Source organism: Dipodomys spectabilis, unplaced genomic scaffold, assembly GCF_019054845.1.
Source record: "Dipodomys spectabilis isolate Male_0828 unplaced genomic scaffold, ASM1905484v1 ptg000018l, whole genome shotgun sequence".
NCBI classification, from domain to species: Eukaryota; Metazoa; Chordata; class Mammalia; order Rodentia; family Heteromyidae; genus Dipodomys; species Dipodomys spectabilis.
Window position 1 is genome coordinate 19848623 of NW_024870695.1, and position 12365 is coordinate 19860987.

General features: G+C 43.7%; 1 protein-coding gene across 3 annotated transcripts in view; it reads left to right on the plus strand.

Annotated features, from left to right (window-relative positions):
* The window catches only part of Hlf (HLF transcription factor, PAR bZIP family member), a 51528-nt gene extending 45505 nt beyond the window's left edge, over positions 1-6023 (plus strand). For 2 of the 3 annotated variants that reach the window (XM_042673970.1, XM_042673972.1), the window contains exon 4: positions 3624-6023. In XM_042673970.1, the coding sequence (XP_042529904.1) occupies positions 3624-3842 (219 nt within the window). In that variant the 3' untranslated portion in view covers positions 3843-6023. The remainder of the gene's footprint in view (positions 1-3623) is intronic. The other variant, XM_042673971.1, reaches the window with a different exon arrangement.
* The last annotated feature ends 6342 nt before the right edge of the window (positions 6024-12365 follow it).

Sequence of the window (12365 nt, forward strand, 5' to 3'; positions counted from 1 at the left end):
GGGGACAGGCACGTAGTTTAAGAAGTCCAACAGAGCTTCAAATTAATCTGACAGTTTCGTGATATCTCAGGGTGAAAATTCTTTCCCAAATCATGCCTCGTCTCCTTAGACCAATGTAGAACTGTTTATGATTAGCTGCATCATGAGGCTTTCTTTTTGGTTATACTTCTTTCCAATCACACAGACAATAGAGATATGATTATAGATATTCAAGGCCTTGGAATTAGGCCTAATTAACTCTAACGTCTGACCCCCATTTCCCAAACTTAAATATGGTTCATGTGTAAAGACACTCCTCAGCTGGGAAAAATGGGAGTTTGAGCCATTGTATGAATTGATTTAGACCCAATTCCTCCTGATTTCTTTTTTCAATCGAGAAAGAGCACAAAAGACGGACATCCCTGCCTGGTAGCTCAAATTACCACTGTCACCCACATATCCAGAGAGCACCTTCGTGTTGGCAGGATGGAAACGTGTCGAGACTGAAAGGGGCCTTGCAGTGATGCCTCTTTGAAGTTGAGGAAGTGGACAAGTCGAGAGGGGAACTGAGGTGAACTCTACTTTTAGAGTAAGGCTGGCTCCCAGGTTGTCTAGCTTCCAGAAAGGTCATTGCAGGATGTTCACTCTGAAAAGGGATCCTACAGAGGCCCTTGGATGACAGGTCAAGAGCTGTCATGTCAAGAATCCAAAAAGGGAAATTACATAGTCAAAAACGTCAGAAAAACCTAAACTACCCACAGCATTGATAATCAGACTGGACGGGCCAAGATAGATGTGCTGTGAAATCTGGCCCAAGGCAAGTAGCTACCTTCTTTCAATTGGATATCTCCCGTGTCCTGTGTTCTTCCTGCTCCGATTCTGTGTGTTTTCCAGAGCCTTGTCTCTTAACTTAAACCAGGAAGCTCTTTAAGCTTGGATTTCCTCTTGATGGAAAGAGAGTTTGAGAGGATGCTGCTGAGGTAGAACCTCCAGCCAGACCTTCACTGAATCTCCAAATATATGTGATCAAAGCAAAGAGTAGGATTACAGAATAGCCCAGGTAACCTTGGCAACAAGAAAGGCCACGTAAAACCATCTGTGCTGTCCTTTTGTGGCCAGGCCTGACCTTTTCATACTGCAGTAGGGAATGGACAGAAACAAAATCAGCCATCCATCTCTTGGTTTGTTGTTTTGTTTTGTTCTCCGCCCCCACCCCCCCTTGTAGGAGACAGCCACAATAGTACTTCTAAAGGTCTCCTATATTCACTTGACAAATGCACTCGTCTAGTGTGTGCCAAACCCTCTCTCAGGGTCTAGGGATACCAAAGTAAGCTAATCCCAACACTGTTTGTGACCTTGTGGAACTTCTAGTAGGTCAGGATGAAGGAAGATCGACTTCTTGGAAGTGGGCAGGGCTGAATGGGTCCTTGGTGAGGATAACTGGGTATCCAGATGGCATCAGCACCTGGCAGGTAGAGGGGAAGGGGACATAGAATGTAGTGCTGAGCTTTATTTCCCCGATACCCAGACATCTTGGGATAACAAAGGAAGGAGGCAAGCTGGTGTTTCTTGCCTTCTGCATCCATTGTTATACCCCTGTTCTCTGCTCCCCTCCACCTGAAAGGTTTAGTCTCTTTCACACCTTTGCTAGTTCATCTGTATGTGTGAACAGGTGAGCCAGAAATAAAGCATTTTAGAAACTCTCAGAAAGACACCAAAAAAGCTGATTGTAACACTGGGCTCAGTGGCCAACTCCTTGATCTCTAAGACTTGATCAGGATTGTCACACGCCACCAAGTCCAGGGCCTGTGATGGAGCGTTTCTACAGTTTCTCAGGGTCTTGTTCTAGTGGGCTCCCTCATCTCCTGGACTCCTGCTCCCTTGTCGGGAGGTTCTGGTCTATCTTAAGTCAGCTCCTCTTTGTACTCTTCTTGGAAACCACTTCTGGACACACTGCCAAGAATGGTAGGTTTTCTGATACTATAAAGAAGGTAGAATAAGGGAATCACCCCCAAGTAATAGAAACACCTTGCATCTGAAATGGAGGCTTCGCTGTTGTGAATATACCTTTGGGCTCCTCTCCCTCCCCTGTAATGTCATTGGCTCTCCTGGCTTCTCTTAGCCTCTCTCCCTTTCCGTCTAGATTTCCCATTTCCTGTGAAAAACACAGACAACCAATTCTGCCAGTAACCCTAGCATACCTGTCCAAGATTGTTCACTCAGATATTCTTTAAAGGGTAGCTGCCTTCCTAAGAAGAATTCAGCGATTATGAAGATCGACTTTTTCATCCTGTAATATGTTATTGTGAAATGTATAGAAGGCTAGTGGTGTTTTATACATAACAGTGTCAGTTTTGGAGCCGTAGCCAGTAAGTCCCTACATACCTTTCTTCTTGCACCTTGGGTATAGAGCACATACCTGATGAAGGTAATCGATAAGTCTAGGTGTGGACCACTGGTTTTGGACTTTCCTTACAGCCTTGGGCCCCGTCTGATGCTAACTTCCTTTAGGAATCTGAGGGGAGAGGAAGAGCTGGCATCACCCATTTATTCCAGGTGGCATGTCACCATGCAGGTGTGAGCTTTGCTAGGACTGAGGAAATTGTTGTAGCAGGTTGTTGAAAGGAAGTCACAAAATTCATCGAGTGATACCACCAGTGAATCGTGAAGGACTAAAAGAAGATTCCCCTTCGACTCCCCAGGCAGCTTGGCTCTGCTTTCCGTAGAGGGAACAGTAATGGGGCGGTGAGAGGGAGGATTGCCTTCCAGATTAACTACAGCTAAGTATTAACTGGGGTAGCTGAGAGCAGTTAAACAGGAAATTAAAGTCATTTATTTAAGTGCTAGCCACCAATATGAGTACATTCACTAGTGGCGGGTTAGAGGTATTTTTTTTTAATTCAAATTTCTATTTTCACTATCAGAGTGTACATGGCCATTATATATTTTGATAGTTCAGAAGGGTAGATGTTTCTTTCTTTTGCTTCTGTGTTCCAACCCCCTTCCCCTCCTTTTACAGGCACTATGTTTATAGCTTGGTATATATATATATATATAATTTGGGGCTTCTTTCTATGGATAAATTGTATTACATTTTTTAATCAAATTGGGATGAAACCATACATATTTATCAGCAGATTGCAATGGTATCCATCTACATAATGGTATTTTATGAACACTTTGTGGTTCCACTGAGTTATTATTTTTTTATCAGTTGCAGAATATCTCTTTGTGTTAACTCTGTTATAACGTTGTTATTAAATCTCTTACAGATAATTATTTTTTCCATTTTTTTCTTTTATAAAGTTTATACAGTAAAACTTACATGTCCATGTCTATGCACATGCATGAAGGTTGTTCTTAGATCAAATCCTGAAAGCAGAATTGATAGAGCACTAGCATATTCATTAAGGTAGCTAAGAGACATTGACAAAGAGTTCACAGCAAGTCCCTGGCTCCAAGAAGGAAGCCATCACTTAAGTACTATTCTCTCAGAATGGAGACAGGAGTTAAGAAGGACACAGGAGTTAAGAAACCTGGGTTGGAATCTCAGCACCACCCCAGATGGCTGCCAGCACCCTAGTTACCTTTCGGAGCTGTTGAAATCTAATATCTTGTTTCTTTTCCCTTCTGTAACTAATGAGCAGGATGACAAGTACTGGGCACGGCGCAGAAAGAACAACATGGCGGCCAAGCGCTCCCGTGATGCCCGGCGGCTGAAGGAGAATCAGATAGCCATCAGGGCCTCGTTCCTGGAGAAGGAGAACTCGGCTCTCCGCCAGGAGGTGGCTGACTTGAGAAAGGAGCTGGGCAAATGCAAGAACATACTCGCCAAGTATGAGGCCAGGCACGGGCCCCTGTAGAATGGCATTTGGGTTTTATTTGCGGGCTGTCTTTTGAATAGATGGAAAGCTTTGTTTCCTGTCTGGTAGCACCACACCCAAACCAACCTTTCTGACATCAGCACTTTACCAGAGGCATAAACACAACTGACTCACATTTCAGTGTGCATCCGTGTGTGTATGTGTGTGTGTGTGTGCATACATGGCTTGTGCTCCCATGTGTGGTCAGTGGTGTGCGTGCGTTGTGTGTATGTGTGTTCCTTTGCACTTGCCATTTTCTAGATGGTCCTCTCATTGTCTTCTAGTTCCAAACAAGAACGGTGCCATGTTTTTACTAGACTTGGGAGAGCTCTGATGGGGTTCTCCCTCCCCTTCTCCCCTCCTGCCCTTCTTCTGCCTCTCTTCATGTTCCAGCTAACACACTCTTCCAGGGCTCTGCGTGACTTCACTAAGGAGGGCCCAGGAAAAGCAGTGGAGTTTTTCAAGAGCACGAGCTCTTGTTTCTGTTTAATCTGTGAGTTACCAGTTCTAGTAAGGTACACAAAATACCTGAAGCACTACATTGCAGCTCTATTCCTTTATAGGTTGCTTTCCTCATTTTTCCCCCCACTCCCTTCCAGTTTTGGTGATAATTGTCTTCAAATTTAAAGTGCTGTTTAGGTTCACTAGATCTCATATTTACTTACTGCTATCTACTAAGTTTCCTTTTAATTCTACCAACCCCAGATAAGTAAGAATACTACTATAGAACAGAGTGTGGTTTTGCTGCGTCTGTACCTAAAGCAATAATCCTATTGTACGCTAGAGCATGCTGCCTGAGTACTACTAGTGGACGTAGGATATTTTCCCTACCTAAGAATTGCTCTGTCTTTTAAAGAAAAAAAAAAACAAAAAAAATTAAAGTAATGCATTCGAGCATGACCCAAACATCCTCAGGACAGGGAGACAGAGAGCTCTGGAGGTCTAAGGATGAGGGGTTAGTTTACTAATATGTGAGCCCCCCCCCAGCAATGCATCTTGGAATAGCCTTTGACTTTGATATGTTTGGTTTTATTGTCTCCCCATACCTACACCCATCCCTTTGCCATTTTTCTAGTTAACTTTTCCTATATCCCTCTATGATACTCAAAACAATTTGAGTACTCAAGATTCATTTTAGTTCTCCCATTTTTTTGGTAATATATACATTTTTTTGTGTGAAATATACTTTGCTTTTTTTAAAAAATCAGTTAAGTTAAAAAAAATGGATGTTTTGTAAGAGACTTTTTCCTCGTGGTGTCATTTCTGAATGCCTCATAAATGAACAATTCTGGAGCTTATGTTTCTTATTCTCCATTTGCTTTTGAACGTGTGTGCTCTAATGAAGTGGACTTCCGAAAATGAATGTCAAGGACACTGGTGTATCTCAGAAGGGAATGGTGTTGTCACAAACTGTGGTTTTATCCAATCAATTTTAATGTTTACTATAGACCAAAAGGAGAGATTGTTAAATTGTTTAATGTTTATACAGAGTAATTATAGGGAGTTCTTTTTTTGTACAGTATTTTTCAGATATAAATACTGACAATGTATTTTGGAAGACATATATTATATATAGAAAAGAGAAAGGGGAAACTATTCCATGTTTTGAAATTATATAGCAAAGAGATATATATATATATTCACCAATGTTATACAGAGAAGAAGCGCTTGGGGGTTTTGAAGTCTTTAATATTTTAAGCCTATTACTGACACATCAGCATGTTTTCTGCTTTAAATTAAAATTTTATGACAATACCGAGGCTTGCTGTGAGGAATCCTGCTCCGACGCTTTCTTGTTTCTTATTAGGTCTCAGAAAGGAGTCAGTCAACATCACCCAAAAGCACAAATGGATTTTAGTCAAATATTTATTGGATGATACAGTGTTTTTTTAGGAAAAGCATCTGCCACAAAAATGTTCCCTTCAAAATTCTGAGTTCCTGGAGCTCGGCATTGTTGCCAGGGCCCCCACAGGATCCTGTTTCCCTCCTCAGGCCCACCAATCTCATGCAGAACAAGATCGACAACGGTGCTGTGTGTGTATGTATGGCTTACGGTTTGATAGCTGTGTTGACTTTAAAGATGTGTGTTCTTTTGTTTCACTAAAGCTGTACGATGTCAACAGATCCTGCTGTGACTACAAAGAAACGCTTTTGTGCTAGATTAAAGATCCCTTTCGTCAATGGGAGTTTTCTGGTCTCCTGCCTCCGTAGTATTTGAATTCTTCCAGGTGCCGGTGGTATCCTCTCTCAGCCCGTTGGGCTCCCCTCTCGTGTCAGTTTTGGGAAAGGAGATTTGGGTAGGAATATCCATCCCTTGCTTCCACACCACAGATAATGGCAAGGAAGGAACCGTTCCTTGTTGTTCAGGCGAGTGACTCGCAAAATAAACAAAATCTTAATGTAGACTTGAATGAGAGTTCAGTGAAGAGCCACAAGTGGTCACAGAGTTGGCCCTTAAAAAACAACAACAAATGAAGAGGCTAACTGAAGAACGGCGAAGCAGTAATAAAGCAGAGACAGATTACATCTATTAAGTAGAGAACTATGGAAGGGATGCATCCCAGGCCATCCAGATTTATGGGCGTATCAAATTATAGGTGAAAGGAAACCGTATTTGATTACAAGTCTTTCCTGGAATTAGGTTGTTTGTAGCCAGTGAACGTCGCAAATGTGTTTTGCAGAACTTAATCATCATAAACTCTTTGGTGTGCCAGGAGAAGTTTCAGAAACCTACCTGTCTTAAAAAAAACAAACACTTTGAAGTTGGTGCAGGTGCCTTATGTGTAGATCATTGTACACACACACACACACACACACACACACACACACACACACACACACACAGAGGGCTGTCTCTGTTCCAGGTAACTTAAGTAGGTAAGTTTTGCTCTATGGCACGGGAGCCTGTTTAGGCTTGGAGAAACTCTGATCCACGTGTGCCTGAAGACTGGAGCTATTCTAAGAGTCCGGTTACCATTTTTCACCTTTCCATCCTAAGCACCTCTCAAGAGATTAATTTCTTGGCCATTAAGAATAAATCCCAGCCAAGCGCTGCTGTCTCACACCTGTAATCCTAGCTACTTAGGAGGCTGAGATCTGAGGATCACGGTTCAAAGCCAGCCCCAGGCAAAAAAGTCCATGAGACTTTTATCTCCAATAAACCACTCTGAAAATCAGAATGGCACTGGGGCTCAAGAGGAAGAGCGCTGGCCTTGAGCTGAAGAGCATAGGGACAGTGCCCAGGCCCAGAGTTCAAGCCCCAAGACTGACCAAAAAAAAAAGTCCCAGTTGATACTGGGATTTGGAATGAACAGCATAGGACTTCCTGACAAGGCCGTATCACCTTTGCTTTTGATTAGATTTGCAATGAAAAACAAAACTGATGAGACTCTCTTTGTGCCCACTACTTACCTACCATGAGGGAACTGGTAGGAGAAGGAAGGTCTAGCAGTATGCCCCCGGAGACAGAGGCTGTGTTGGAACATTCCAAACCTCATCTGACAGGACGGTGACAGGCTTTTGTGTTCAAATACAAAAGGCCTCGAGAGTCATCCCCAGAAACAGAAATGGGCCTGTTTCTTCAAAGAGACCAGAATGGATTCTGGCATTGGAGATGTGGGACGCTGTGTACAAACCCGGGACTCCCTCTTACCCCTCCCTTCTGTGTGGGATTCACAGTAATTCTAAATGCAACGCAAAAGGTCTCAGCTCTGGCTTTAGAAGAGCCAGGGAGAATTTTGAGTGACATCCCCTCTCCCAGTCGCACATTAGACAGACTGTAAAATGAAAACTTAGGCTTTGATTTTCTTAATAGTTCACCTGAATTTCCCCTTACACTTTTTCAGAGTTCATGAGTTGAGATCCCACAGCACTGGCCTGCTTTGGCTATGTGTGGCCTCTGAGATTTGGATTCAACTCTGGTGTCAGTTCCCCTGCAAGTGACAGATGGAGTGTTATATGCTGTTAGTCCTGCTGAGGGCTCCTTAGTAATGACCACTGGTGAAGCCAAACTCTCCAGTTGTTGGCTAGAATAAAAGTCACCCATGAATATCATTGAAAGATTCGTAAAACGCCCTCCTAAGTCTTAATGAATTACATTTTGTAACAAATGCAGTGCATTTTACAGGAGGTCAAGTATATACAGTGGTTTTGTGTGTATGTGTGTGTGTGTGTGTGTGTGTGTGTGTGTGTGTGTGTGTGCGCGCGCGAGAGAGAGAGAGAGAGAGCCAGAGTATTTAAGTCAAAACATAAAACTTGATTTTTGAGCACCTTGCCAACAATAACTAAGTCCTTATCCTTTTGACAAACACCACAAATATGGCATCCCGCAAACAGGTACAAGTTAACATAAAGTTAATTCGGTTGGCCACCATATTATTGGTGGTGTTTATGCTGTGAAATCCAAATCTTTTTCTGTTATTCTTAATTTTTAATAAACCTTGATTTTTTTCCCCCTTCCTTAAATGTTTTTTTTCTTGTAGGGGTGGGAGGGGGTTGGTCATGAGGCTTGAACTCTGGGCCTGAGCTCTTCAACTCAAGGCGAGTGCTCTACCACTTGAGCCACAGTGCCACTTCGGGTTTTCAGGTTGTTGATTGGAGATAACAGTCTCACACATTTTCCTACCCAGGCTGGCTTTGAACCATGACCCTCAGATCTCTAGGATTTTCCAGGTGTGAGCCATTGGCTTATGTGTATTTTGATGAATGGATTCTGTTCTCACCTCCATAACCAAGTCACCCTTTACAGACCATAATTACAGTTAATAAAACAATAATACTTTTAAAACTACTAATAAATGACTTGTGTGCCAGGCACTGTAATACACACATGGAACCATTTATTGGATCCCAATATCAACCTAATGAGATAGGGAAAATTGCTGACAAGCTGAGGTCATCCGAGGTGACATACATAGAAGTGACATGAATTCTGGTTCATTGAATGGCATCATATACAGAGGTGCTTTCCACAAGCCAGTTCAGAGTCTATGTAAATAATTGGGTTGTTGAGGGAATAGCAACAAAAAACAAGCCTGCATATGTAAAGCACAAACAGCCCTCGTGGGTCTAACCATGCACCTAGAGCATGTCAGCAACAACCTAAAGAAGAGGAGGAAAGAAAAAAAAACCCAGCAGATTTCAACAAGGACTTTCTCAAACAGGTCAGTTTTAAAAAAGAGATAAAAGTTGAAGATCTGGCCAGGGGCTGGTTGTTCACACCTATAATCCTAGCTATTCTGGAGGCTGCGATCTGAGGATCATAGCTCAAAGCCAGCCTGGGCAGGAAAAGTCCATGAGACTCATCTCCATTTAACCACCAGAAAACTGGAAGTGGCACTGTGGCTCAAGTGGAAGAAAGCTCACCTTGAGCTAAAGAGCAAAGGGACAGTGCCCAGGCCCAGAGTTCAAGCCCCAAATAGCTGTGTGACCCCCCTCTCTCCCCAGTTAGATGATTAAGCTGGGTGATTCCCATGTACACTACCGTTGGCAAAGTGCCCTAACTCTTATAGAGGGGCTGCATGGGTCAGTAGAGTAGAAAATGGCAGATTATTATTATTATTATTTTTTTGGTCGGTCATGGGGCTTGAACTCTGGGTCTGGGCACTGTCCCTGTGCTCTTCAGCTCAAGGCGAGCGCTCTACCACTTGAGCCACAGCGCTACTTCCAAAAATGGCAGATTATTAAGGCTCTTTGCAATCCTTCAAAGCCCTTGAGGTGTCCTGCTTCTGGCCCTTCCTATTGTCTAATTGCTGAGTATCTCTGAAGATCAATACAATACCTGCCATTATAATTACCATCCCCATCCCAAGTTTTTGTTTTTGTTGGTCATGGGGCGTGAACTCTGGGCCTAGGCACTATCTCTCAGCTCTTCAGCTCAAGATTAGTGCTCTACCACTTGAGTCATAGCACCACTTCCAGTTTTCCAGTGGTTAATTGGAGATAAGAGTCTCACAGACTTTCTTGCCTGGGCTGGCTTTGAACTGTGATCTTCAGATCTCAGCCTTCTGAGTAGCAAGGATTATAGGCATGTCACCAGTGCCCAGCCCAGCCCAAGTTTTTGAGGGCTAGTAAGGGCATCTGCTCCTTACAACCATGGGTGCCATGAGATACTTGCTTTTAAATGTCCTTTGGTCAAAATCCATCAAAGTGCCTTGCAGAGTCCTTCATGCACAGAGAGGGATGTGGGGGGCAGAAAGTCACTGCTAGTTATTTGGTGCATGGTCTCTGAGTTTTTCCTGAGTGACATCTCCTTGTACAAAGCTTATCAAGTGATGCACAGCATTTGGAAGCAGTCAGTGGCTGCCTTCTATGAGTTGGGCTGGAGGACCTAGCATGGAAATAACACACATTTGGGAGCTAAATTAAACCTGGCTGTTTTTTTTTCTGACATTTTATTTAATAAACATATTTGTTGAGTATTCACCACAGAGAAGCCCTTTTCATCGGTGAGGTTATGCTTTATCTTTCTGAATCTGGGAGTCATTTAATGCCATCTTAACATGGTTTGCTATACACAGGTAACACGCACAAAGCATTTGGCAGCCTGAATTATTACACATTCAACAGGTCAAGTTCTGCTTTCCATATTGCCCAGTCTCCTCTCCCCTTCCTGGACATCACAGATGATAGATAAGAAGCCTTTGGGAGGAAGTAACCCAGAACTAGCTTCCTTTGAAAATCAAATGAATAACACAAGGGGCCTGAGGACACGATGAAACCATTTAGCACTTTTATCCCTTAGGCTACATTTACTTGCAAGGTTTCTATCTTAAACATATTAGAGGATATGGCCTAAGAAAAGAGTCATTGAGAATCTTTCATCTACTAACGTTACTTTAAGATCGAGGAAGGAGATTTCTTTGATTGATTGGTGGAGAGTGGATAGTAAATACTTTAGGTTTGCAAATGCTAGGCTTAATGCTTGTGCACACCATCAGTCTTGTCCCTTAACAGTCACCATGGCCCATTAACCTTCTACCCTAAGATTTGACAGTCCATGCACCACAGATGTGACACCACAGATGTAATTACCACTGCAAGTTTGCATAGATGCAAGTAAAACAGAACGCTTGCTTTGCTTCTGGTTCTTCTAGCTGTGCATCCCCTGACACACAGAGTGCAGTCTACAAGCCTTTTTCTGAGTAAATATTCTGAAACTATACTAGACTTGAGTCCCCAGAGGGAAAAGACCAGAGGTCACTGCCCTTGAGTTGAACCCCAAGTTCCTAGCCAGCTGGGAAAAGGGTGGTTTCCTTGGAAGTCGATTCCATGGACTTCCAGCATGAGTCACCTAGACCAGGTTACAACTCTGGTTTCTTCTTCCATAATCAATTATGTTCTTTGTCCGGGCAGCATCCCATGGCTTGGGAAGGGGTGGGAGGAAGGAATGAGCAGGGAGAGTCTCACTAGGATCTCCCTTGAGGAAGTCACTCTTGAGAGAGGAAGATGGCTCCTATCCATGGGAGAAGGATGGGCCAGGTCTGAGCATCTCTGCACAGCTCCACATTCCCTCATCTGCTTTTCATCTGAACCCTTGTGGTAATGCGGGGAGGTACTCCGGGTAGAATAAACAAGGAAATATACCGGCTGGTAGGGCAAGCCTTGTCCAAGGTCACTGGACAAGGACAGACCTGGGAAGAAGAGTGTGTCTTGACATCCCTGTGTCCCTCCGGCCATGCTTCCTGACCACAGGCCCAATTCCTCACTGGCTGGAAGAGCTCACTACCCTTTGCTATGTACTCCGATATCCCCAGCCCCATTCAATAACTGTGAGTAAATTTAAAGAAGACTGGGAGCCTCTGACAGGTTGCTGCCTCCCTAGCCAGCACTGTGGTGTTTCTCCTCCCTCCCACCAGTTCTGCTGCTGGAAAGGTTAGGATTTGTGAGGCCGACAGTAGTATTCAGTTGGCTCCACCTGAAACAGGGCTGCCTTCCCCCGAATGAACTCCCCTCCTGTAACCTGGTTCTCCTCTTCCCAACCTTTCTCGTCCTAGCTTTGCAGCCTGAAAATGAGTGTCCTTTGACAAGGCCTCTGTGCCTGGTGACACCCCTCCCTGTCTCCAGCCGCCCACCTCTTACCTAAGCAGCCTTGTAAAACCCTATCACCCCTTTGTACAGGCCCCTAGTCTTCCCTGATGTCTCTCCAGAGCTACAGAAGAAAGCAAAGGCATGTGCGTGTGTGCGCACACACACAAAAGACTTCATGAAAAGAAGCCTTAAAAGACCAAACAAAGTCTTTCCTTCTTTTGAATAAAGATAAATCTCAGAGACAGAAGAATTCAATTTAAAAGAGAAGCTACGAGATGGGTGAGCACCTCCTTTGGTCTCAATTCCCAGAGGAATCCTTGCATCTGAGCTATTTTTATACTGAGGGGGTCATTCTCTCTCTCTTTCTTGTCTTTCATCTACCTTCTCTCCCCTTTCCCTCAACGCCTTCTTTCCCATCTTACTCTCTCCCTTCTGAGAACAGGGGTCTCTGAGGGAGATGTGAACGGGTGGGTGTAGATGACAGATGGAAACAAC